The sequence below is a fragment of the Acanthopagrus latus genome, chromosome 8, assembly GCF_904848185.1.
Source record: "Acanthopagrus latus isolate v.2019 chromosome 8, fAcaLat1.1, whole genome shotgun sequence".
In the NCBI taxonomy this organism is placed as follows: Eukaryota; Metazoa; Chordata; class Actinopteri; order Spariformes; family Sparidae; genus Acanthopagrus; species Acanthopagrus latus.
This window is the reverse complement of record NC_051046.1, coordinates 20,641,637-20,668,850: the sequence shown is the minus strand read 5'-3', so window position 1 is coordinate 20,668,850 and position 27,214 is coordinate 20,641,637. Positions and strand designations below refer to the sequence as shown.

Sequence of the window (27,214 nt, the reverse complement as noted above, 5' to 3'; positions counted from 1 at the left end):
TGATCTGCAGGCACAATTGGCGCACATGTCATTTACTCAGTAACGTCATTCGCTAACCGGTGATGAGGTGTTCACCACAGATGCTTATTCAATGGTCAGGTCTCGGAGTTAACCAATCTATACCTGAAACATGCAACACAGCGGCTTATCGGGACGTCACTGCTAGCTGTGTTTAATCTAATACCATCACTTTTACAGCGTTTATTATCAGTCAAAAGGGGGGCGTGGTTGTTCCGGCGACAGGAAAGTGACCTGTGACCCGTTCACTTATTATTTTTACACTAGCTTCACATGGCATTTTCAGTTGGTTTCCTTTTTTCGGTCAGCGTTTGGGGTTAGGTAACAAAAATACTTGGTTAAGGTTAGGAAAACATAAGTAAAATGTCATGATAACCGATCCAGGTTCTGGCATTTAAATGTCGCCCAGCTTCCCGCTCAGCTCCATCTTCAGAACCTTTCTTCAATGTCTGGCAGGAGTATTGTGTAATGGGAGCCGGAGAGTGGTCACCGGTGGTTATGTGGGATATGCAGCCATGTTGGAGGAGTGCCATTAGCATGATTGGCTGTAATGTCATCGCTTCTTCTCCCCAACAACAACATTTCTGTGCTCAGATGCTGGCGGTTCAAATGACCATGTAAACAAGTCGGAGAGGTCATCAGAGATGATCAAGTATAATTCTACAAGCTATTAAAGGATCAGTTCACCCAAATAACAGAAAAAAACATGTTTTCTTAATTACCGCTTGTGCTATCACACGGTGCAGAGACATTTTCAGTTTAATATGTTCAGATTTTGAGATTCGTCTCTTAGATTGATGACGGCACCCTAGTACAATGGAGGAGAAAAGGCTGGTGTTCACAGCTGGAGTTGCAACGATATGGTGGATTGGTATTGGTGCAGATACTGACCTGATTGAGTGGATCAGATATCAGCCATGATGAGACAGATCAGCTAAATTGATTCAGTCACAGAGGACTTTGTTTGTCTCATGTTACCAGAGGTAAAACTGCTCTAATGTAGAGCTCCGGTGACTTCAATTATAAGTCACAATTTTTAATGGGAATGGTAATTTCATTTTTACAGAAAAATATTGAAATAATCATGTAAATGTTGTTGTGTACTGTGGTCTATACCAAACAAGTGTCTTCCCTTGCATCTGGGGAATATGATTCAAAGGCTGACTGTCTTGGGGCTCCAGTCTGGTCCAGTCTCTATTAATATGTTAAAACACCAACGTTTGTGAGGACCACATAAACAAACCGATTAAGACAGCAGCAGACCAGCAACTGCCATATTCTGCGAGGTAAAATGACTGTTTTTATCAATGTAGTCTGGTGGATTTGAAGCGGGCACAGATGGCTATAACAGCTTCAGTTCCCTGTAGGTAAATCCCACAGATGGCAGTCTGTCTGTGCAGGGAGCAATTGAGGTTACCCATCCTAAATCACGTTTGTCACATTGTCATAATACAGGGTGATCGCAAACAAAAACAACAGGTCGGTCATTGCTGGGAATTATGATGTGACTTCGGTTTGCTCGATGCCTTCTAATGCAGTGTGAAAAAGGTGCTTTTTCGCCTTGGGTTAATAGTTTGGTTCAGTATTACTAAGATATTGATGTGCTTATTAACAGCGTATAATCCAACAGACTTCTAACAGTTTCCAACAGATATACTTCCTTTAAAGACTGTTGTGAGACGGATATCGTAAAACTTGCACATATAAAATAAAAACTATCTGCATTGTGAGATCACACAAGAAGTTAGTGTGACTCTATGTTTTATGGTAACTGACCCTTTTATTCAACAATATTTCCCCCAACTCGGTGGCATTTCCCTCGTAACCATTGGTAACCCCTCACAGGCGTCCATTCACAGGCTGTCATATCACACAGTTCTTTGCTCGCAGTGACAGGACATGAGTCTGTGAGAAAACCTATAGGCCTAGAGAAAGCTTTTGCCAGCAGAACACAGTGGAGGAACTTGCACAGGGCGAGCAGTTCCCGTCCCTCGTGGCTCGGAGTGAAATGACACAGGCCTCATTAAGTGGACCGAGGCTAACAGCAAGCCTCTGAGTGCTGGCCAGCCTGCTCGTGCCCTTGGCGCAAAGCACACGGCTCATGGAACAAATTAGTGTTCGCTTCCCTCACCTGCTCACTGTGCAGAAATGCCAGAGAGGAGCAGCCCTCCACCCCCAACCCCACCCCCACCCTTGCCTCAGCTCACCTCACCAAGCACCCGAGGCCCTGTGAGAGGACAGCGTGGCTCAGGGTTGCCGTCCATCAAGGCTCCCTGAGTCGTCCATTTCTCTGAACGGTGAAAGCGCTGCTGGGAAAAAAGGGGGCTCGGGGATCGATTGGAAGGCTCGATGAGGATGAATCAATCCCTTGGAATCTCTCCGGCTTTTATTTCCAGGCTCGCCGTGATGGCATCAGAATAGAAACGTGGTTTGACTAAACTGAAACATGTGATTGACGCAACACTTTCCAGCTCCTTGTTCTGAGAAGAAAAAGAACAATATTAGAGTGAGCACACGCAGATCTTCCTTTGTTAAAAGCTGATTTCGTGATGAAGGCTGACATGATTTTTTTGTGGCCCATTTTTAGAGAAAAGCATTTAAAAAGAGAGTGTGGGGCTGTTTATTCATGTAGATGTATAACCTCTGTGCCCTGTTGTTGGATCCTGAACTTTCCCCCGCATTGTCAAGCATCACAGGAGCGTACAAAGGACACACTCACACTGACATCAAAGTCATATTCTGTGCGTTGAACCTCCCTAGATATGTGGGAATCGCTGATGAAATGGAATAATCTTGGCTGAGGTTCTGATGCAGGCTTGTAAATCAGCCCTTAATGGTCGTCTGACAAGCGGACGTCACCGGAATAAGCAGGTACCAATCCGGCTGATGTGCTCCGGACGCCGAGCTGCTCTTCGCTTCCTCCATTTGCCTCTCTGGTTTATTAAGGTTTTATTGAACAAATAGCCTGGTGAAAAGCTTCCAGATATTGGTAATGAAGTTGGATGTGGCTCTCTCAGCAGATGGCTGCAGTTGTCGCCAACGCGGTAATTGGAAATCCTACTTTCGTCGAGCTCCAGTGTTATCTTCTGGCCTCTCCACGTGAAGTTACATCATTCTTTTTGGACTGTAGAGTCAAGAATCTCGCTCATTTTCCTCACTTAGGTTTCGCCTTGAAAGATCCCTTTCAAGGTTCCTTAAAACAACAATCTGACGCTGAGCTTTGGAATGTCGACTAACAAGATGCCACTGTAATGTTCAAGGATGTGACCATGGAAACAAAAGCTGCCTCACTGGGAGTCTCCGCTTTGTCCCAAATTCATGATGTCTTGAGAAAAAATGGCTCTTGGTTTGTTGTTGAATTTTACATCCTTCCTCTAGAAAAACCGTGTTTCTGCAACATTTCAGATGCTTTGAGTCTCACAGCGACTCTTCCGAGACTTATTTCTGTACAAACCATTATTTAACTCTACTTTTATTCTTAGGACGCAAAACGTACGACAAGGAACTTGTTATAAAACAATCTCGATTTAATACTGATGCCCCTTTATGACCTACTAAGCAAACAAGACCATTCATTAGAAGACTGGCTATTTCTAAATATTTTTTATAGATATTCCTAATCACTGCCACCAGGTCGATTTTTTTCGTCTTAGTGTTGGATTCAGCAACTATACATTTTAAAATTTAGGGTTTTCACAGCCTGAGGAATGACGTTGCTCTGTAGTCTGGCAAAAGAGTTCATTAAGTAGATTTAAATAAAAGTAGCAAATCCAATACACTACAATATGTGACTTACTACACTGACCGTAACTTTTTGTTATTGATGAGTCCACCAATGATTTTTTGAAAAAAATGAGTGACATGAAAAAAGATGACAGAAAGTAATGAAAGACCCTCCTCACTACCAGAAATTAAATGCAGAGCTGTATAGTTTAATGGATTAGTTGGCAACTACTAAATTCCAGCTTTTCAGTAATCGATTAGTGCCATTTTTGTAAGAATAACAGTCAACATGTTCTGACTACAGCTTCATCAATGTGAATATTTACTAACTTCTTTACTCCTCTGTAAAGTAAATTGAATAGCTTTTGGTTATTGACAAAACAAGATAAGAAAGTTACCTTGGGTTGACATTTCTGTAGTCTTTTGACATTTTTATTTACCAAACAACTAGTCGATTAATTAAGAAAAGATTCAACAGATTAATCAACAATGAAAAAGACTGCTACTTGCAGCGAGAATGTTGTGTTTTTTCTTACAGTTGAAAACCCAGAAATCTTTAATATGAAAATATAAAAAGAGGTAAAAATCCTCACTTTTCAGATGCTTAAACCAGCTATTTTTGCTTTGAAAATAATGATTAATTAATTACCATTGATCAACTGATCATTTCAATCTACTATGTACACAGTAAATTATTGTAGTTGCGCAAGAAGCATTTCAATGCTGAAAGCAAATTTCTCACTGATTTATTTACTCTAGCTTGGTAAAACTACAATAATAGGCCATGTATCTCACTAAAAAGGTATTCCGGTGTAAGTTTAATACATGGTCTAACACACCGTGACATCGAGTAAGACCCCCCCCAAGAGATCAAGTTTTCTGACCACTATCTTATCCTACTGCTAGCTTTTTAGCAACCTCAGAAAATACCACACGATAACAATACAATTTAATCTATGCCTCCAACCGAGAAACCACCATCAAAAGCCACTCATAGCCACAGATAATGCTCAGAACAGCACCAAACTTCAGCAACAGTACAAATAGGGTCTCAGCACATAGTTTGAGGCATCAAACAACTGCCAACTTAGCTGGATTTCTATTGAACACAGCTCACCACTCTCCTGCAGCAGCTAGCTTGTTGTGGGGAAGCCCGAAGAGTCGATTACCAAGTGCAGTTAGAAATGCTCAATTTTGTTCTTTTCCCTGTCAGCTCTTGATAATAACTGTTATAAACGGGGAGGGCAAGACATATATGAACTTTGATTGCATTTCCAGGGAGTAATAATCGTATATTTTCATCCTTGAGCTGCGGAACTCTACTGCACTCGGTAATCAAATCGCAGGGCTTCCCCACAACGAGCGAGCTGCTGCAGGAGAGTGGTGAGCTGTGTACGCTTTTTAATAGAAATCTGGCAAAGCTAGCAGATGTGTGATGCCTCGAACTATGTGCTATTTATACTATTGCTGAAGTTTGGTGCTGTTCTGAGCATTATTTGTGGTGAGTTAAAGTTGTCTCCAAAATAACTAGCTGTAAACGTAACACATGATTACGCAGAGCCATGGCAGCCATCAAAGTAAGCAAAATTGTCTTGGTCAAATTCATGTCATTGTAGTTGATTCATCCAGAATTAAATGTGAGAGGCAGGTGCAGGTAGAGCGGGAATGTAACTAATGTTAAATTGGAAAAACCAACAAAAAGAATCGTCATATTAAGTTGACACATTTTTAAATTCCTTTTTAGATATCTTATTCTGTAAACATTAATTGCCAGAGCCAGAGAAAATCAGAAAGCATGAGATGAAGCTGACTTTACCCAAAATATGTCATTCCTTCTTCCGATGAACAGACAAGACAGATGCAACTCACAGCCAGTTTTTCTTTCATAAGTAGACCGGAAAAAGCTTTTAATTGACATGAGGGGGAGCATGAAGTGGTCTGGTCACTCCCAATTACAGTCATCTCCACCCGTTAGCCCTGCGGTCGCTACTGACCAAATAGGTGCTTAATGACCTAGCTAAATGTAATTAGACCTTAATAGCTTCGAGGTAGGACGGGACATCTAGCCTAATGTGAGGGCTGCAATTAATGAGACCAGTTGGAGAGTGGGAGGAAGCGGTGTGGTTGTCATGAAAACAACTTTTTTCTGCAGCTGAAGTCATCACAATGTAGGTGCAATGTTGTGATGAGTTGTCAAATGGTTGGTTGTACTTAAATCTTCATGTACAGTGTATAAGAATCAGACTTTTGAGACTTGGCTGCACAGCAGTGGCACTTTTACCAAGTAGTGTCCTTTTAGCTGGCGTCATGGCTGCGGACCCTTTTGGTTAGTTAGTAGGTTGATGACAGCCCGAATTTGGTTAGACAGTCTTACATTTTGGTCTTTTGAAACTATGAAATGGATAATCATGAATTTTGGCGTTCATGAAATCTAAGAGGATGATCCAATTACTTTTCAATTGGAGCCTTCAGCCGTTCAAAATGTCAACTCTACTACTGCAGTAAGCTGATGGTAACATGTTATCAAGTTGTTGTGAGATCAGCAGACTCATCTTGAATGTCTCTTAGAATGTCCCCTGCTGTAGCTGTGCAGCTCAGAGAGACATCTACTATTTAAAGCAAGTTGTCACCTGTCCTGACGATGTGCTGCTCCAGCTATGGGTGGAAGAGCAGTTGGCTAATATGCTAAATGCTAGCGTGCCAAACATCAGTGGTGGTGAAACGTCCTCCATATAAACACACGTCTCTGACAGTATAACACAATATTTACATCATGTTTTGATTTAACAGAGGCAATGTCTAATTTAATAATTAATTTAAAAAAGCAATTTCTGAGGTGTAATGGTTAGTTGATTGATTAGTTGTTTAAGAAATTGAATTGCCAATTAACAATCAATTAATGTATTGAAATAAAAATCAAACTTGGCAACTGGTTTGAGCTGGTTTGAGCTTCTTTATTTGAGCATTTTCTGCTTTTCTTTTCTTTTTCTTTTGGACAAAATGTGAAATGATCTCCAGATGAATGGATAATGAAAATATTAGTTAAAAACATTAGTTTCAGCCCTAACAGCCTGCTCATTTTCATGAAAACAGTTTGATGGGTATTTCAGAGGCAACAGTATGTTATATGAAGCCCTCATTTTGAAACTGAGCTGTTGATCGTACTGTATGTTTCTGACATGTTGTTTCTGGCCTGTGTTACAGAAATGCGAGTTCAACATGGATAACCTGAGTAAGCCAGAGCTGCTCACACTGCTGAGTATCATGGAGGGAGAGCTGGAGGCCCGTGACCTGGTCATCGAGGCCCTGAGGGTGAGTCCAGACAACACACCGACATGTTCCTGTACTCATTAGCCAAGCCTCTGCCATCTAGGGTTAAATCGAACACAGCCTATTCAGAGCAGATCGCCTTTTGTGAAAGGATTGAGATGAGATGATTGTCTGTGATTGTGACCCAGAATTGAGTCTGTATTGGTCTAATGAATGATGAATGACCATGAATGCTGCTAAATGAATGCGATATCACAAAATCAGAGTCGGTGGCCTTTTCCCAGAAATGTGCAGAACACTTGTGTGATCACGATGAAAGACTGTACCCTACTGTTTCCTTCTTTTCTTTGTAATTACCGGCTGATAAGCAGTCTCTCTAATTGCCTTTGTTGAATGGGAGCCGGCTGAGCAACTGGTTAGCATTTTGTTCCTTGCCAGAACACGGCCACGGTGATCAAATCCTTGTGTCCACTCAGAACCACCTGCTTAGCTAGCAGAGATAAACAGATAATTTAAGTCACTGGCTCTGGCTCTTGTTGTTCCTCACTCACTGTTGACCAATAAGGAGGATGCTGCATGAGGTAAAGGTGAAATTGCTTTTATCAGGGTGGAGTCAATCCTGTGCAGATGTCCAACTCCAGAGGGGGCAAAACAGCCCCAGATTTGTATATTCCCATCATGATCACCGCTTCTATCTCCTGTTCGTCTCCTAATATACACCCTTCTGTTACTCTCATAACTTTCTTACTGTTGTTCACTGTGATATTGTGGTATAACTTGGCCCACCTCGAGCCTTGTTTCCCATCCTGAGAAGTGGTTTAGAAACTGCCACTCTTCCTCTGAGATCACTACAAGACAGCCATCCTCTTGCAGGACACGTGTGGATTGTGGTCGTGTGTTGTAGCAAGATCTTTTTTGACGAAGTGGTGTCTCAGGGAACTAAACTTGATATGTTGATCTACTGATGTTGTGGTCACTTTGGGTCTGCTTGATCATGATTTGGATAACACTGATCCAGTTTATGCAAAGCATTATAGAGTTACATGCACTCCCCGCTTAGAAACCATATGGCTATGTTCAGATTACCAGCCCAAAACATATCTAGATTGCTTTTGCAAAGTCTGGACAGCGGAAACAAAACATCGATCCAAGCTGCATTTTGGAGGTGGTTTGAAATGTGATTCAGATCTGGCTTCTACAGATGCGCGTCAGTCATGTTCCTGTGTTGGAAAGTGCCGTCAAAAGTGTATAGTTACTGACATTTACGTCGATACCATAGCAACAAATGCAGAAATATTGGTATTGTCTGGACGCACAAATCTGAGCTGATAACTGTGCAGAGACTCCATCTTTCAGATCTGATTTAAGAAACAAAACTGATTTTGAGTGCTGTGTGAACATGGCTCATAAGTCTAGCCGTAATTTCACACTGAGAAAGCCTCTCTGTGTTTGGCATAAATAAACAGATTTCTAACACTTTCATCTACTTTCAGAAGTGAATGCAGTGTTTTAAACACAACATTTTGAATTAGCTGAAGTGGCAGAAATGCCAATATAACTCACGATGATTCTCAACAACGACCAAAAATCAATCTTGGTTGTAATGCAGTCAGCAAAACACAATCCAGATCATTATCTAAATGAAATTTCGTATTTCTTGGTCCCAGGCCGACATCTAAACCTCAAAGCTTTACAAATGTCTTCACTGGACACCGGTCAGTAGTCCTGCTGCAGACTTTTAAGTAATGGAAGCAAAGTATAAAAGCTGTGATGAGTGTTGCACTGAGCAGCTCACAGTGTGCAGGTGGGCTATCTCTCAGTACAAGTAGTCTTCTCTATGTGGTGTGTTATGCAAAATACAGTGACCTTCTGTCAGTGATGTCAAACTGTGAAGTCCTAACATCTGAATCTGTTTCTGCTCAACTGTCTGAACATTTACTGCCCCTGGTGATTGAAGAGATTCTGATATGTGTGCATATGTACGACCTACATTATGGCAGAGCGATGAAGGTTGGGATGAGCTGAAAAGGATGACGTATTGATCTTTGGTTACTGAATACTCACGATGCACAGTTGATGACAGCGGTCCTGCAGAAGCTGTCTCGCCCTCGCGTTGGAGGTTGCTCGTCCTCTGAGGGGCAGGAATGCCGAGTTATTTCCGAACAAACCTTCCTCGCACGTCGCTCTCTCCATGCAGCCGTGTATTTAGGTCAGGATTGGCGCCTCGGTTTGTCCACGCTCTACTTTAAGGCTGTCCTCTCGGGCTTCTTTAGATGGGCTGTTTAATGTGCAACTCATTCGGGGGTTGTGACTACAACGAAACCTCGGTATCTTTCTCCGTTGCAGTCAGAACGCATGTTGTAGAGATCGAAGCAGCGACCTTTTGCTTGCTTCAGTAGTTGTCCCTGTTATTGAGCCGCTGGGTAGTTGATATTGAACCACACTTTTCTTTCTACCTCACTCGACCTCGACACTGAATCTTTGTACTTGCTTTCTCACTTTTGCAGAGTCCCTCTTCTTCTTTTTCATTCAGGTTCATCAGCCTATCATCTAGGATTTTTGCTGCCTCCTATTCTTTAAATATGGGACAGTCTGTGCCCCGATGTCACCTCTTCTCAGTGTCTTTGTCTGTCTCCGTTCCACCCGCACCCATGTTGTCTGCTGGCATTAAGACGCCCAGCAAGCCCCATCTCCCCTGTGAATGGATATCCTATCCAGGTTTTAAAGAAACAAGCCTCCTCTCTGCACCCTGACGGCTCTCGCACAACACAATGAGCCTGTTTGTTCTGTTGCTGATAAGCCCCATCCGAGAGCCTCAGAGACAGGCAGGAAGGAGGAACAGGGGATGAAGGAGGGTGAGAGAAATGATTTAAAAAAACAGGGATAAGAAAGATGTATCTGGAGTGAGAGAAGGCCAGCTTGTTGGTTTGAATCGGAGCAAAGACGATGGAGAGGGTAAAAAATGGAGGCCTGATATCGACTCTGACAAAGCGAGACAGTGTGACAGAGCGGATTAAGCCGACTCCCCAATCCAGCCCTCTATCCACCCCCCCATCACACTTCAATAGCCAAAAGAAAAGCATCATCTGGCCACCAGCTGCAGGGCTATCAGTGTCACCGCACAATGCTGTCCCCTTTTTCTTAAAAATCAAACCACAGGGTGCCGCTTGACTCGGTTGGTGGCGTGCGCGACCCATGTGCCGGGGCTCTGCAGTGGACCTGGGTTCGACTCCTGGCCCGGGTCCCTTTGCTGCGTGTCGCTCCCTCTCTCTTGCCCTGTTTCCTGTCACACTCTTCAGCTGTACAATCAATAATAAAGCCAGAAAAGGCCCCCCCAAAAAAAGAAAAATCAAACCACAAATCAAGCTAACCAGCCGTATTAGTCAGCATTTCCAAAGTGAATTGCAGTGCTGCAAAGCGCTACACAGGGATCTGAACTATCAGCCTTGGCAGTTTTAGTGCTGGTCCACTATCTCCACACAGCCAGTTCCCCCACTGTACCACTTTCGCGCTCCCACACCCAAAAGCTTGGACCGAACTTCTGCGGCTTGGCAAGGGTACAATGATTGTTTGTGGCGTCAGGGTTTTATTAGGAGGCTTTGGTGCGGCAGATTAATTAGCGTGTGGCTAAAGCTGGCTGAGCTACCGTATCAGGTTTCATCCTGGAGAAAAAGAAAGGGGGCTGTAAGCAGATTAACCAAACGACAGCGATATCACATGATTACTGGCTGCCTGCTGCACAAGTCACCCATTCTTCTGCGCCAAGAGCCTTTCAGAGGGAGTTTGGAGACCACATCTTTACCCAGCAAACAAATCAGTTTTATTTTGTATCAGCAGGTGATTTAAGCTGCATTTTTAGAACAATGTAGCTGCTTTTTAAAATAGTCGTTTTTGCGTTGAGTGACGGCTAAAGCTGTATGAACTCGCTAGCCAAAACCAAGATTAAGCCTTTGGCCGATGGCCAGTGCTAATTTCCCCGTTTTACAAAGAAATGGCTTTACGAAGACACAGTGTGTAAAACCTCTTCAGTGGATGAAAGGAGCAAATCTCAAAAAGTCATTTAAAGCTCTTTTAAATGTCCTTGATATTCTAAAGACCCTAGATAGACCCTCTACCATTCAAACAGCAGCAAGAAGTAAACGTCAGTAAACCACTGGGAGAAAAAATGGCCACTAGTTGGCTAAGTAGTGGTAGATGAGCAGTAGATTATGATATTACTCTCCTTTTTTAGCTTTTTAGCTAGTTTGCTCTCCACCTACTCTGAGAAAACATTAATGCTTTTAGCACCTAGATGTTAAATTTACTGACCAGTAAGACTAGTACGCCTAACCAAACCGCAGTGTTTTCACAACATTGATAACAGTCCAAAACTCAAAGTGCTTCACAATTAGTGAACTTAACATGCAAAACTGATGCTAAAGGAGGGAGGTATAGTGTCTCATACTACTACTAAAAATACTAAAATACTTGCCTTTACCTCCTTAGTGATTTAATCTACAGTACTGATAAGTATTTAGTCTCATTAAAAAAGAAAATCTTATTAGTATTGATATTAACTGAAAGTACCAAGGGCCATATCATTGTCACATTATCAATACTGAGGTTATCTGGTCAAAAATATTGATATTTGATTTTGTCGCCCCATCCCAGCATATATGAAGTGTTTTGAAGGAGATCAATATATCGGTCGGCCAATATTGTCTGCCAGCTATCACAGATCTATTTGTGTCGGCATATGTTCCTTTTTGTAGAGTACGATGCAGAAAATGATGCTTCAGTACTGTTGTTAATCTCCGAGTGAAGTTTGCTGTCAAGTTGTTTATAGACTTAGCAGTAAATTTCACTCAACAGACTAAAGTTTATTACCAGTCGATAAAATGCACTGCGTCCTTCACATACTTTCAGCGCAATCGTTTAATAACAACATTTGAGGTATCATTGCATGAAATGTGTGTATATTGGCTAATACATTGATAGTGCAGCTCTTTACCCATAATATCGGCGACCAATCTGCTATTGGTCTGTCTCCATGTCGCCCATCCCTGCATCTCTGTATGTCTGAGTAATGATTCGCAGCACCACCACATATTTTAAATGGGTGTATTGTTGCATCTCCAGTCCATTTGTGGTCCAGCTCAGCTTGATAAATATCAGTACCTGCCATCAGCAGATTATCCTGGTGAAATGAAGTAATGGCACCACTGCCGCAGCAGCAGCTGCATGCTTATAATGGTAAAAACATTCAGTGCTTTTGCTCCCGAATAAGCAGTAAACAAATGACTTTTCTCTGTTACAATAACTCAGTGCTTGTCTGGAGGTGGATCGGGGTAACATCCCCACAGACGGCGGCATTTGGGAATCCAGATGGGCAGTCGGCATTTCTGCCCACCAGCGTCCGGCCTCATACGAGCAGGCCTCCTCGGGAGGTCATGTGATCTTGCCGCATGACTAAGAGAGCCCATGGAGCTGCTGTCAGCACTGGGCTTGTACATGCTTAGCACAACACAACACGTGCCCGGAGCCATCAGGCTTTCTCCAACGTCACGTTATCTCCAACCATCTAGCTATTTAAGGCATGCCCTGTTGCTGGGCTTTTCCAGCTCCCCCTCCTCCCCACAAACGCACTCAGCTATGTTTGTCTTCTTCGTTATCTCTGTCCATCTCTTTTTGTTCCCGTAACTCTTTGTTTTTGTTGGACACCCCACGTTCATTCAGCACCGCTCTCCGTAGCTTAATGCTTCTTTGTTTCTATCTGTCGTCTTATATCTTTGTGCAGACGGTGTGGCAGCTCATTGCTCATCATTACTGTCTTTCTAGCCGTCTCTCTCCTTCCACATAAATCGTTGAATTTCTGTCCTTGCTGTATCTCTCCCTCTCTCCGGGCTGCACGGCTAATCCAAAATATATTAAAAATCACAGTGCAATACCCGAACCACAACATGCTGCCTTCTTGTTTTCCTCCCGGATAGAGATGGGATGTTTCGTTAAGACTCCCCACAGAGTTCAATCATGTGCTGTGCAAAATTTGTGACCCTGCAGATCACAAGAAATAATCTTTTCATTTTATTCAAACTGAACAAAGTAGTGGGCAGTATTATCATCATCCACACCTGACCTATCTTTTTTGGAGCAATGGGAAATGAAACTGGGATGAGGAAATCATATTCTTTCTGTTGGGACCCTGATAGAGTGTGTGTTGGCAGGATTTTTCGTCCAAACCACTATGGCTAAGTCAGTTTGCCAAGTAAATCTGTGCTGGAATTACAGTTTGGTTTGGAAAGCCTCAAGAAAGAGCACATAATTATCTGAATCTGCGAATCTAATATAAATAAGTCAAAGACAACCTTTTTCCAATATGACATGCGTCTGTATCAGTCTTCCTCTTCCCCCCACTGCTGTTTTTACGGTCCAAAATCAGTTCAACACTTCTTGGGTTAACACTCTCTCCAGATACACACGCACACACGCGCACACACACACACACACACACACACAAGCCAATCAGCATCCTGCTCTGATCCATCGGATGCCTAGCAACCAGAACCCCCCAACCCGGACCCTCCTTCACAGGCTCCCAGGCTCGTGTTTCACCGCCACCCACTGACATGACACTCAGGAATGAGGCTACAAAAGACACAGAGTCGGACTTACTTTCAAGCCACCACCACCTCCGACTCCCCCATTTCAGGAGAATGGTACGATCCGTTAGTGGACCTCTCTGGAGAGCCAGTTTCTTATGACAGTCTCTCTTTTTTTTTTTTTTTTGTTTTGCGATGGGGGTGTGGATTTTGAAGTGCTGTCAGTCAGTGGAGAAGACAGGACCAATCCCAGAGGGGTGGACTGTCTCAGAGTTGAAAGAGCATGTCTGAGTGTGTGTGTGTGTGTGTGTGTGTGTGTGATGTATGTAGGGATGCAGCCATTCATATGCAGCTTCATATCAATGAATCAGTCAGTTGTTTTTTCGATGAATCAATAAAGCATTAAGTCTATAAAATGTCTGAAAATCATGTTAATAAAGCACAACTTCATATGATGATGTATAGGCAAAATTCTTGGCTGATTCTCTCTTTAAACATTACGCCTTGATGCAGAAGTCCGGGCTGTACTTTCCTTATCCCTGAACCAACTGGATGGTGAAACATCATAAGTGTTTCCCACACATAGACTTTATTTGGACAGGTTGCTCAGGTATATTTATTTCATCTGGCAGCCCTACTTGAATTTTTTACTTATATTTTTTTTATCTGTCTTTCCACGATTGATTAACTGGTGGATAATCTTCCCTCACTCTGCACCTCCTATCAGCGGTCATCGATTTGTTTCGATAGGTTACGCAATTGAAAACAAACACAAAGAGTGCATCTTTGGCTCTCAAAAGTATTGAAATGTTGCTAAATATCTATTATTTAAAATGGCTTCAATGCTCATTTTTTCCAGTATCAATACACCAGTACAAACTGTTTGTTTTGTCTTCCTTGTGCTTAACACACACAGAACACAAAACTTGTCATTTACCTTTTGATAAAAGCCTTACATTTTGTGCCCCAATGTTGCATTAATTTTTCCCCATAATATTGAATCAAATGGAATCGAATATCAACCTTTTTTCGAGGTATTGTAACAGTTAGAATTTCCTGCAACATGACAAACCAACTTTAGAGTAACGTTTTAGAGGGGAAGAGCATGAGATGTCACGGTGAGTCAGGGCAGCACGTCTAACCCGAGGACACCTGGTCAAACATAAAATACATCCAAACGCTGAAGAGTGTATTGTGTTTGAAATCCAGGTCCCCTGCAGCAGCCACAGCTGACGTTGGCACACCTGCAGCCAGCGCTGCACTCATTCACGGAGAGTTGAGCCTTCCCACGTGAACAACAAGGCATCAACATCCTCATCGACACCTTTTGGTAATTAATTACCTTGTTAGAGATGTTGTTGTCGGCGATAACGGGGCATTTTCATTGTCTTGGTTGATGTTATCTTAGCATTTTTACTAATGATAGCCCATACTCTTCCCCTGGCTTTGTTCAAAAGCCTTCTCCAGCATGCTCTTTAGTACGCTAAAACAGTATGTGAGGTTTTTTTAGTATGTCTGAAACCTTACTATGAAACATTAGTTTGTGAATTGCAGTCTAAACAACAACTACAAAACAAAAATGCGTTTAATGTTTTAAATGGAGAAATCAATGTGTATAATTATAAACAACAGTCTTAAAGACACCTGTTTAAGGGACTGTATCGCACTGCTGATTTAGATTTTCATTTATGGCGCTTATGTGAACAACATGTCCATCTTTGCGCGTCAGCTGTGATCCATCTGTTTTTACGTGGATGACATTTTATAGCATTAATATGCTTGACTGCATAAAGGCTTTGACTTAATTTAGCCTTTTAAGAGTGCCCGAGGAACGTTTATTTCCCGTGATTCGTTTTTTTTTATCTTTGAGAGCACCTTAGGGTCGACTGCACGTCTCATAAACTGGCCTTTGCAGTCTAAATGTATGTCTATAATCATTTTCCACAGTATGTCTCCTCTGTCAGCTCCGTTTTTTATGGACAGTATGTGTCTATGCCCGTGTGTCCCTCGCATGCAAAAAAAAAAAATCTTCAGTGTGAAACGAAGCGATTGGTGAAGTGTTTCAGAAGTAGGTCATAGCAACCATCCCTCTCACTCCCTTTCTCTCTTAATCCTCTCTCTCTGACTGTAACCCTCCTCCTCCCCCTTTATAAAGGCCTATATTTCACTCTTCAGCCTCCCCTCGGTCTCCTCATTGTTGGCATAATTATATAACATATGCCGTTAGGTGGAGGCTTTTATCTTAAGTGCCTCGCAGTGCTGCAGAGTGCGCACGTCTATAACATGGGCTGGCCCCCACTGGGAATCGAACCCCCAACCCTGGCAGCGATCTCTGGCCTGTTTCCGTACACGCACACACATTAAGGGAATGTGGGATGTTCTCATGAAGTCGGACACCTGACTTTATGTTTTTTGTGTTTCTGGGTCAAAAATAAAATCAAGCATGGGAGGAATGAAGTGTCAGGTTTTTTTTTCTGGCAGCTGACTTCTTTCAGAAAAACCTCCACAGTGCTGGTAGTTATTTACTGTAGGTGGGAGCGCACAAAGAAGGAGGAAATAATGTGATTTATTTTATTTTGTTGATTATTAGTTTAACTGGTTGTTGTTTAACCGATAGAATAGTGGAAAATTTCCTCATGAGTTCTTGGGACCCATGTTGACGTCATTTTAAATGGTTTGTTATATCCAAAGGTAATCTATTTACAAAGAAATTCAAGAGAAAAGTGACAAATCGTCACAGATGAGAAGCTGGAACCAGAGAGTGTTTGCATGGGAAAAAAAACAAGAATATCAACAACAAATGACTGAATTCACTGAAATGATAAGATTCTCCTGTTCAGTAAATGATTAATCTACTCACTGTTTCCTCCCTAATCAATGGAAGTAGGAGGTAAAATCCTGTATATTTGCTGTGCCTGCTGATTTATTACGCTTTTAAGGTTACAGAAAGAAGAAGATACTTCTCTTTAGATGTTGTTGTTCAGATCTGCGGCATCTTAATTAGAGGGGAAGAGACGTTCGTCTCTATTTTAGCCTCGGTGTGTCACTGAGGGTAATCAGACAGGTTTATTGCCATTTTTTGATGATAACAGCTGTACATGAGAAGTTATTCTTGTACATTTGTTCAACAAGAAACAACAAAAGATAGAAATTCAGTTTGTTTGCAAAGCAAATCAATACAAAGAAAAAGAAAATAACCCCAACATCTCTGACACTCTGATACCAGTCAGTTGATCGTCTTCCTGCACGCAGGACAAGCTGCAGGCTGCTGGTAAGATAGCTGTGTGGTCTCTGAAGTGTTGTCTGAATCATGATCCTGTTTTGGATTTCAGTGATTCAAATCGAAAACTCATTTTGATTGATTTTTTTTTTTTTTTTTTAAATCTAGAATCGAAATAATGACACCCCTAGTTGCTGTATTTCGCAGCTCAACCTCCATACGTTGGTCTACCTGAACATAAAGGTGATGATAAAATTACATTAACACAAGGTAAAAATTTGTGAGACAACTTCACCACAAACAGATGCCTTAGAAATTACAACACTGTTATTTTGTCACGGTGACATTTTCCTGAAGGCAAGTGTTGATAAAAGAGGTATGAAATTGGATCATATTGTCATAGTATATTATTTGTATTAAAACAGGTAAAGATCCATTTTAACTTATTGTACTTGTAAAACATGTGATTAGACATAATGCCTCAGCCTGCATGACAAACGGCGACCAGCAAGAGAGATTAGACTTGGCTATCAAGAAAAATATAATTATTTTAGCTTGTAGTGCACTGACATGATGACGATGAGTCTGACTTACAGTCTGAAATTACGGACACTGCTGATGCAATGTGTTATTAAGCTCAGTGAAAATATAGACTATTTGACTGTAATTTGTACCATTTGTCCAAGACAGTCCAATCTTCCAGGGCACGTGGACCAAAACTTGTTTTATTGTATTTTATAAACTGTGTTGATTCTGCTCGTCTCCTCCTCCTCAAGTGTGTTCTTTATGTGTGATGATGCAGTTGAGTCTAAAATCTCCCTGTTCCACTTTTCTTTCTCTCCGTCCTCTCTCTGTCTCTCAGGGTCTCTCGGTCACTTGATTTGATGACACGGGCGCTGTGTGATGCGAGCTGAAAGTGTCATGAACACTCTAACTCACACACACAAACATACACACTGCAGCGCCACGTGATGAGGCTGGGAATGAAACAAGAGATGGTGACACAAACACAGAAATAGTCAACTCCGCTCGCCTTAACTGATCCGGAGCAAAAACTCTGAGCTCTGAGAGTGTTTGTAGGAGGTATTCAGTCATTCCTCTGGTGAGAGGCGTGAATCTGAACTGCAGAGACCTGACCTCATTTGTTTACTAAAGAGGCCCTATGTAGTTTTTGAGAAGAAATATAAATTCATAATTGGGATATGTATTATATGGATATTGCATTGATATTAATGAGGTAATGACAAACTCAGTTTGTTTTTTTTTGTTCTCAGATGAAATAAAGCTCCCCAGAATACAGTTTAAGGCTAGAAAGGTGGCAGGGTCCGCCAAATATATACAAATAAAAACAGTATGAAATCGTGTTGTCCTTTAAGGTCAGTTTGTTTATTCAGTTTATTCAAACATGGAACAAAAGAGGTTGTTTAGGCATGATCAACTCCGTCAGTAAGGATCTTTCACAATGCACAACTACACAATGCTCCTTTTAATGTGAAGTCAGTCAATAGGTTGGTTCATCAATAGCTGAAGCAGGTCAAAAGAGGCAGATAATCATGAAATAAGAAGATTTCAGATTGATACAGCTGTTCAGAATAAATTAGCTGATTCACCCATGTAAAGTTGTGAAAGGAAGTAAAAGGAAGTTCATTTCAACATTAGACAAGGAGATGTTTCATAGAAATCTATCATATCACTAAAATGCACGTTTTAGAGTTAAATACATCAATCTCGTGCCCTTGGAGGCTGTGCTAGAAAAAAATATGAACACTAATAAGATATTACGGAAATTATAATTATCACTATTCTTTACACTTTTGGTTGAGCAATGCAAATGCAAGCCTATAAGCTGCATTCAGTAATCAATATAAATCCATTGCTTTCAATCTTGCATTAGTCCAGAATTGTGATTAACTTGACTGAGAGATAATCATTGTCTTGTTTCGTGATTATGGGTGCCCCTAAGTGCCTTTTTCACTATTTCATGCACAAGCACATAAACATGTGTACACAACATCTTTTCCAAGCTGCAGTTCATGAAGCAACATTTCCCGTAAGCATCTGGCAAGCGCAGGGAATAACCAGAGTTGTGTTTCAGTCTCACTTTTGTCAGGCGCACCCGGCTGAATAAAGCATCCACGGAGTGGATATATCTTCACATCGCTCGACTCCAGCAGGTGCTCATCCAGTTAACTGCCATTTTGCTCAGCCTCTGTACATGCTGCTGCTGTGCTGTAACTGACTGACTGACTGACGGCAGGACGCCTGTGCTGTGGCGGTCATGTCTAAGTAAAATATGTGGATGTGACGATGGTGCTCATATGTTTAACGCACACAAACTGTAAATGCACACACAAACACACACATTCTCACTCTCTCACATCCATTTGCACTCTCATTCTTTCACTCAAACACTCACACGCACTGCCTTTTAGTTGTGTGTGTGTGTGTGTGTGTGTCTCTCTCTCTCTCTCACTCACACACACACACACACACACACACACACACACACACACACACACACACACACACACACACACACACACAGAGCGTTTAATAGAGTGTGGGTGTTCAGCTGGAATGAGAGCAGCAGCTGTGAGTGGCCGACTTCAGGTTACCATAGCGAGAGAGAGGGAGAGAGGAACACTAAAAATACGAGGGACCCCGTTGTGTAGTTTTTTCATCTTCTCAGTTCTATCCTCCTTTCTTCTCCTGTATTTCAGAACATGAAATAATATTTGTGGTTATGTTCTCGGCCTGTTAACCTGCTGCTGATGTAGCCAGAGGCGACGGAGAGGAACGTGGGAGTTTTTTTTTTTTTTTTTTTTTTTTTCCCAGCTGCAGCAGGAGGAGCTCGCAGTAGAAACAACTTCACCGCTATTAGCTGAGGTCGAAATGAGAAAAGATGCAATTAATGTGAAATCGCAGGATAACGCCCACCGTGACGCCATGTCTGTAGTGGCGTTACAAGTGACACTCTGAAGGAGGTTTAATGCGCCTAAAATGCCGTTTGACTGTGTGTCTAATTGAATCGCACAAATGTTTTTTTTCTGTCAGATACGCTACAGCTTAACATCATGTTTTCGAAAGTAAAGGTGAAATATGTAAGAATTGGCCACCTGTCAAATTCATACTCAGGAGTGTGGGAGCGTTGGTGTGAACACAGCTAGCACAGGAGCTTTGGAGCAGGACAGCTGGGGCCAGCTGGTTAGCATGCTATCTTCAGTTGATATCTTATAGACCATATAACGTCAAACAGTTACCTCTTTGTATTCTGCAGATAATTTCGGTTAACCTAACAATTCGTACATATGGCACTTTTCATTTGGAGGGTCTTTAATCCTAATATTAATGAAAATGTAATATTTTCTAATCGTGCAATCCATGTTATCGGATATCTCCATAATCGATCATCCGATCTACCTCACATGCGGCAGATGTGCTGCTGAGGACCCAAGGAAGTGCACCTGGTGCAATTCGGAAGTTCAGTGCATTCAATATGAATACATTCTGAATAAACAGCGAGTACAGTGTCATTTATGAAAAGATATCACAATCTGAAAATGATATTCTGAAAAGCAATTTGCCAACAATGAAAGCAGCTTTTTACGCCTCCGCTCTTTCACTAACATCTTTTCATTTCTGCAACAGAAACGAGGGCCTGATTCTTAATTTCAGTTCATTTGTGCTCAGAAGAATTAATCTTTTAATGATTTTATGATGTTTCATGTGCTATTAGTGGAGCCCTTAAATAGACAGGAAAAGGAAGAGATGCCTGTGAAAGGCACTTCAGAGTCTCTCAGCCTGCAGCTGTTATCGAACAGGTTAAAGTGTTCGGGATGATACCTGTTAAAGTGCCCTCGAGCAAACCGTACTGAACCACCCACCTAGTAGTAGTCTAACGCCTCAGGTGACTGCACTTTTGTGTGTGTGTGTGTGTGTGTATGTGTGTTGGAGAAGGGTTTGCCAAAAAGAAGATTGACCGATCTTGTGTGTGAGATGGTGACAGAAAGATGGCGACTGAGTCTCAACAAGTGTGAAACGATGCAGGAGGAGGGGTGTGAGAGGCTGTGAGTGGAAGAGATGCTCCTGTTGAAATGTCAAAGAATGCCGCTGAGTCATTACAAAATGGAGGATGTGAAGGATGCAGGACCATGGGCTGATGCTGAGTGAGAACAGGATGTTGGAGAGACGGCACAGATGGTAGAAAGCATTTGGATCCAGACTGAAATATCTCAGCAACTGTAGGATGGACGGATATGAACGTTTTTACGGACATTCAAGTTCCCCAGAGGATGAGTCCTACTGTTGTTCCCTGATGTCTCCTCTAGTGCCATGATCAGGTTCACAGTTATGGTTTTGAGTGACATGTGAAGGCATGCAGTGGCTCGTTGTGCCAGTGATTGGCTGATTGGCTGATCTCGTGGCATGCAGGAAAAACACAAGATTACGCCCAAAACTGGGGCTCGCCATGTCAGCATGTCATATATCTTTTGTTAAAACAGATTTCATAAAAGTATCATTCAGGAACTGGTGTAAATTCTATATTATCAATAATTTGTTAAGTAATACATTAATCACCCACTATTTTTATAAATCTATCTAAACCAATTTGAATAAAATTTCAAAGAAAGTTCAGCGTTTCCAGCTTTTTGATGGGGTGACTTTCTGATTTCTTTGCACTTGGATTGGATTTCTTTCTTTGGACTTGGTTTAAAGGAGCACTCACACCAATAAGTAAATGTCAAAAACTCTACAGTTGTCATAAATATTACTAAATCCTGGCGTCAGTGGATGCTGGAGGTTTTAGTTGAGTCGGTGTGGGAAAGAGGGCCTCTACCTCCTTTTCCATTTCAGCCGTTAATCGATTACTCCTCCTGCAGCACGACTCACTCCCTCCCTGTTGGCTTCACAGTAATGCATTGTAGCGAAAGCAATTAAATTTACAAGCATTCAGCAGCTACTACAGCACTCCATCTGCGTTTTCCTGCTCCCATATTCGCCATTCTTCTCCAAGGCAACGGCAAGAGCAAACAGCCATCCCTCCTCTCCGTCTCTGCTTTTATGTTGTCCGTGGTGTGATGCTCGCGCTGTTCTGCTCAGGCTGAACCGGAGTGCTCTGCCTTGGGAGGGGGCTGAAGGTCGTGACTGAAGTGGGTGAAGAAAGTGCTGTCAAGGGGGTTGCGAGTTCTGCTTCGACACAGCTACCGCTTTGTCTAGACATCGAGTTCCTGAGAAACACTGGCTGCTCTGTTCTCGCTCTTGACAGCAATTTCTGGTCAAATTGGCAGAAAACAAGGTTCCTGTGTGGAAAAAAATGCACTCCTACATGTCTGCTGCTTCTCATCCCGAGGCTTTTTGTATCAGAGGGGGACAGAGGGTCACACCTGTTGGACTATACAGAGGAGGATTCAGTTCCTTAGCTTCATTGTCCTCCAGAACAATAGAAATGTAATGTAGCTGCTCCAACATTAAGGGCTGATATTGTTGGCTATGTGAGAATTTTAAATATGGTGCTGTTAATACTTGCCGTTATCGATGCACAAGCACAGCTTTTGTTCCTTCAAAATGTTAACGAAGTAAAGATAATCTTGGTGTTAAGAGGAGTTTGTGGGGAAATCAAGTGAGGCTCATGTGCTGGTGTAGAGTAATGCTACACATATGGATTCTGGTTACAGGCAGGTTGTCAACTGTTCTTTTTAATAAATTTTCACATCAAACACATGCAGTTAAAAGTTGCATGTAGGTGGTCAGGGTAAATTAGAGGAAGAAGTCATTGTCAGAGTGTGTAGAGATGCACAATATCTTCTGTCAGCTGAGACTGATGACCATTGGTTAATGCTGATAAGATCATTAATGATTTCACCTTTCCATATTTTATAAAGAAGTTATCGTTTAATCAGTGTAAAGCTATTTAATCTACTGCTGCTTCTACTGCCACCCACTGCACTGGAGTGTGGGGAAATATGTGTACACATTTCACCGATATGATAAATGGCCAGCAGTAAAAATGTCACAATATTGTACATCCTTACATGGAGCTAATCATTTTCTTTGTCTATTATTGATACAGTATTTGAACATTGCAGAAACAGAAACACCTAATCTGAGAACGTTTTGATGTAGCGAACATTTGACTTGCTTGACTGATTGGCTGTTAAAATGTCTCCTCATTGTCTCACAGAGATCTGATGTAACCATCCTCACATTAACACACGAAACAAGAGGAAACATTATATTTCCCTTGCTTTTTCACATCATGTCATTGCGCCCTTCTCCTCTACAATGGTAGATGGTTTTGTGTCAGCTACTGTTTATCTCAATAAGCCAGCTTGTAACAAACGCACAACCAGTGCGTCATCATCAGAAAGAGCAACAAATACATCACCATATTTCTATTGTATTGGTTGCGACCTCTAGGGGCTGTAGCAATTATAACAGCAGCAAAGGAGGAAGTCAGATGTCAAACAGATAGGATTGTTTGATAGATGGTTTGATGGGTCAAACACAAACAAGACTGTCTCCCTAACTAAACCCTAACTTAGTTCAGATACGTCGAGTACATAACAGCTTAAACCACATTCATGACATGCATACATACACAAGTTACATAAGAAAGTTGTTAAATTAACCCAATCCACAATCTTTCCTGAACCTGAATGAGTGGTTCTGTTCCATGAAAGGAACACAACTGCGAGCATACGATTTAACATTCAGTACAGCTGTCGCTGGTTCGCTGCAACTGCTATTGTTGCATATTGTATTATATTTAGGGAGTCATTGACAATCAGTTGTCAGACAATCAGTCATTTATGTATGAGGATGTGCAGATTTAATCAGAACTGGGTCAAAGTGTATGACGCATGTGAATGGAAGAACAGAAATTGTGATGTAAACAATCAGAAAATGCTGGAACCACAGGTAGAGGTTGGGGCTGTTTATAATTTAAAAGAAATCTCTCTTTAGCTTCATTTCTTTTTAGGTCAGATGTGACATAATTGTGCAAAATCATCCAATATTGGTGCTCCAGTTCTTCACAGCAGCACTTCTCATCCTCGTGTCATTGAAGCCTGACTGTAAGCAGGCTTTTATTCCATCCAGCTCATTTCGCTAATTAGTTCTTCTTCCCTGGATGGAGACTTGCTAATCAGCAGAATCAGCCACTGTTGGAATGAAAACCTGCAGACTCCGGGGCCTTAATGGCGCAGAATAACTGTTTTCAGAGAGTGCCAGCTCTGCTCTGTTCGACAGACACGGAGTGGAGGGCGTACCTGCTGCTTCGGCCCTGCTGGTCTGCCAGTGACCCTCTCATTTCACACCAGAGCTGGTTCTCGCCTCGCCAACCGGCCGTGTGGCAGCACTGGATTGTGCCAGAGTTGTTTGGACAGTGTAAAACAGTTACTGGCAATAGAAACGGGCACACACATCATTTCATTTTGTTTGCATTTTTTGGGGATAAAATGGAACAGTTGGCATCAGTGATACAGGAGATTTCATTAATTATTAAAAATCATTTATCGAGCAACATTTTCATCTCAAATGTGAGGATTCTCAGTTTTATTTTGTAATAATATTGAGTATCTTTGGATTTTTGATTGTTGGTTGGAAAGATCTACAGTTTAACAACATCACTTTGGGCTTTGGGACATTTCAAAAGGCATTCATCACCATCTTTTGACATTTTAAAGACTTACAGCTTAATTAAAAAGCAATCGACCAATCAGTTGATAAGGAACGTTAAAGTTTCTCGCAGCCATGCAGCAAATGCCTTTTCATATATGATGCACATTCAGTATGAAGCGCGCATGATTCCAAAAAACGCAGATTTAATAAAATTGGTTTCCAGATTGTTTTCCATCCAGCTGAATACTGGAGAAGATGTTAAAACCAGTTTATGGTCCAGCCAACGCCTTTTTACTGCTCCATTTACGCCACAGGCCTTCATCGTTGGGGTTGGTTTTGTTCTAGACTTCCCAGGCTCTTTTAATTCAGCTGTATGAGATGTTGTTTTTAACAGTGCCAGGAGGCACCGCGTCATTACTGAGCGGTCTCTTTATGGGAAGCCCTGGTATGACCATTAGAGGTTTTGTGAAGGGAGGAGGCATTAGAAAAGGGACGGGGGGGTGTTAGGAGCTCATGTTGAGCTGATGTTGAGTCACCAGCAGTTGTCTTCTGTACATCTTGGTTCCAGTATTTCTGTCTTTGTAAGGACCAGTTTAGGCTTCAACCTGCAGATGGGAGGGGATGGATATTTTGGTTGGTCTTCATTGAGCCAAAGTGACACTTTGAGTTCATATATACAACCCTATATACTCATAGGTATTGTCATAAAAATGGTTTGCTAGGCGCTGACTGACTGATAACCTTAAAACTGCCATGAAGTAGCAGGTTGGGCTACAGCTAATGATTATTCTCATTATCGATTGTTCTGGTGTTATTTTTGAGATTCAGCATTTAAAAAATGGTCATTACAATTTCTCAGAGCCCAAAGTGACGTCTTGAAATTGCTTCTTTTGTCTAACCAACAGTCCAAAACCAACATACTCTTTAATTACTGCCATAAATGAGAAAGAACAGCAGCAAATCCTCAGATTTAAGAAGCTAGAACCAGCATATTAACACTTTCGCTTGGAAAGTGAAATTAGTTAGAAGTTTATTTTCTTTCAGATGGTTAATCCTTAAAGCTCTAATTGCAGGGCTGCCATATAAAACTGCATTACATTTGGCTGTGGTTATTATGAAAGTTTTAAGGTGTCAAAATTCCAAAACACTCTCTGACAGTCTCAGCAAAGTTTAACTTCAGCTTGTTCGCACCTGACCGACTCTTTTAGTCAAACCTCCCCAGTTTTTAGCCCTCTGACATCGCTTCAGGCTGAAAAATGTCTCTCTGTCCACACACTTTATCTCCCCTCCGTCCTGTCCTGACTCTAATAACCTCTTATCTCAGAGTAAAGAACCTACCTTATCTTACGTGGTCCCTTCATTGTCATAGAGAGCGTCAGTGTATCTCAGACTGTTCGTCTCTTTTACTGTCTGTCATCTAGTAATTTCTAGATTATTTTACTGTAACACTCATTTAAAACATCTGTTAATTAACCTTTAACACTCAGTCCTTTCCCTTATAGGTCATAGAGGATATCTTGTTGGAAAGTCCCTTCTTCCCTTCGTGGTGCCATTTATAGACATCCTCAAGCGAATCGATAGCATCGGTTGACTATTTCCTGTGTGTATGACATTTTCTGAGCAGCTGGAAGGGAAATTGTGATATAATGAACATACAGTGGTGTGGAGAAGTGATGGTGGAATCTTTTTTTTCTTGATTTGGCCGGACAGAGCTGGATAAAATGAATGATGAGCTATTCATTTTATATTGCTGTCGTGATTAAAGAGGTAAAATATGTGATGTCACTTTTGCGCATGTCACCCAGCTGCTCTGATTAGATTTATTGTTGCATGTGAACACCAGACCATATTGTTCCCATCCTACGTAAACAACTGACGTCCAATCAGAATTATTTCAATCGCAAAGAAGAAATATTGTCCATATACACGTAGCTAATGACACAGTCGCTTGAGTGCAACCTGCTTGATACATCTGAGTGGGCAGACGTTTGTGGAGACATTTATTTGAAAGCCGGGATCCGTCATTACCTCAGACTTCAGCCCACGACACGCTGCTGCTCTTTCTCTCCGGCTTGTAGCTCATCGACTACGTTTTAACAGGCAGCCTAATGATCCGTCAGTCGGACTGACTTGGTTCGTTCCCAAAGACCTCGGCACTCCAAACTTCCCTGAGCCAGTAATCTGAATTCTTCCCCTCCGCTTCCTAGTGTGTCACGTTGGATAAAAGCAGTGAAATGGCTGAACTGTAAAAGGCTGGTGGATAATCCCGTCAGCCCACATGAGAGCGGGCAGGGTGCGCAGAGTCGCTGTCTGCTCAGGGCTGTTTGTCATTGGGAAGTTCGGCAGGAGCCCACACCCGTCGCTGCAGACATATCATGGCGGATGGCTGCGAGGGGTGTTGACTCCCCGCACATCTCCATCTCTTTTCCTATCTTTCTCTTTTTAGACTGCTCCCCGGTGAGCGTGAAATCCTCTCTTGATCTCCCACTCTCCCTCTTTCCCTGCCAACCTTCTTGATTTTACTTTACATCAGCATGTCATGTGTTTTATCAGACTGGCTTACTGCCCTGTGGAGAGCAATAATTTGGTGAGCATCAATTTTAACATCACTTACCTAACAAGCAACCAGTTGTGTGGGTTGAAACCATTGTATGTTGATTAATTACTGATGGTAGAAGGACACAAAGGAAAGACATGACAATTAATTCTTTCTTTTCTCCTTTTTTAACAAAAGTACTGTACATGTACAGGTCAGGTTCCAATATTTATGATCTTTTTTTTTCTT

General features: G+C 41.9%; 1 protein-coding gene across 1 annotated transcript in view; it reads left to right on the top strand.

The window, feature by feature from the left end:
* The window catches only part of cttnbp2 (cortactin binding protein 2), an 88,313-nt gene that overhangs the window by 2,829 nt on the left and 58,270 nt on the right, over positions 1-27,214 (top strand). The window contains exon 2 of the mRNA XM_037107224.1: positions 6,946-7,053. Within this exon, the coding sequence (XP_036963119.1) occupies positions 6,946-7,053 (108 nt within the window). The remainder of the gene's footprint in view (positions 1-6,945; positions 7,054-27,214) is intronic.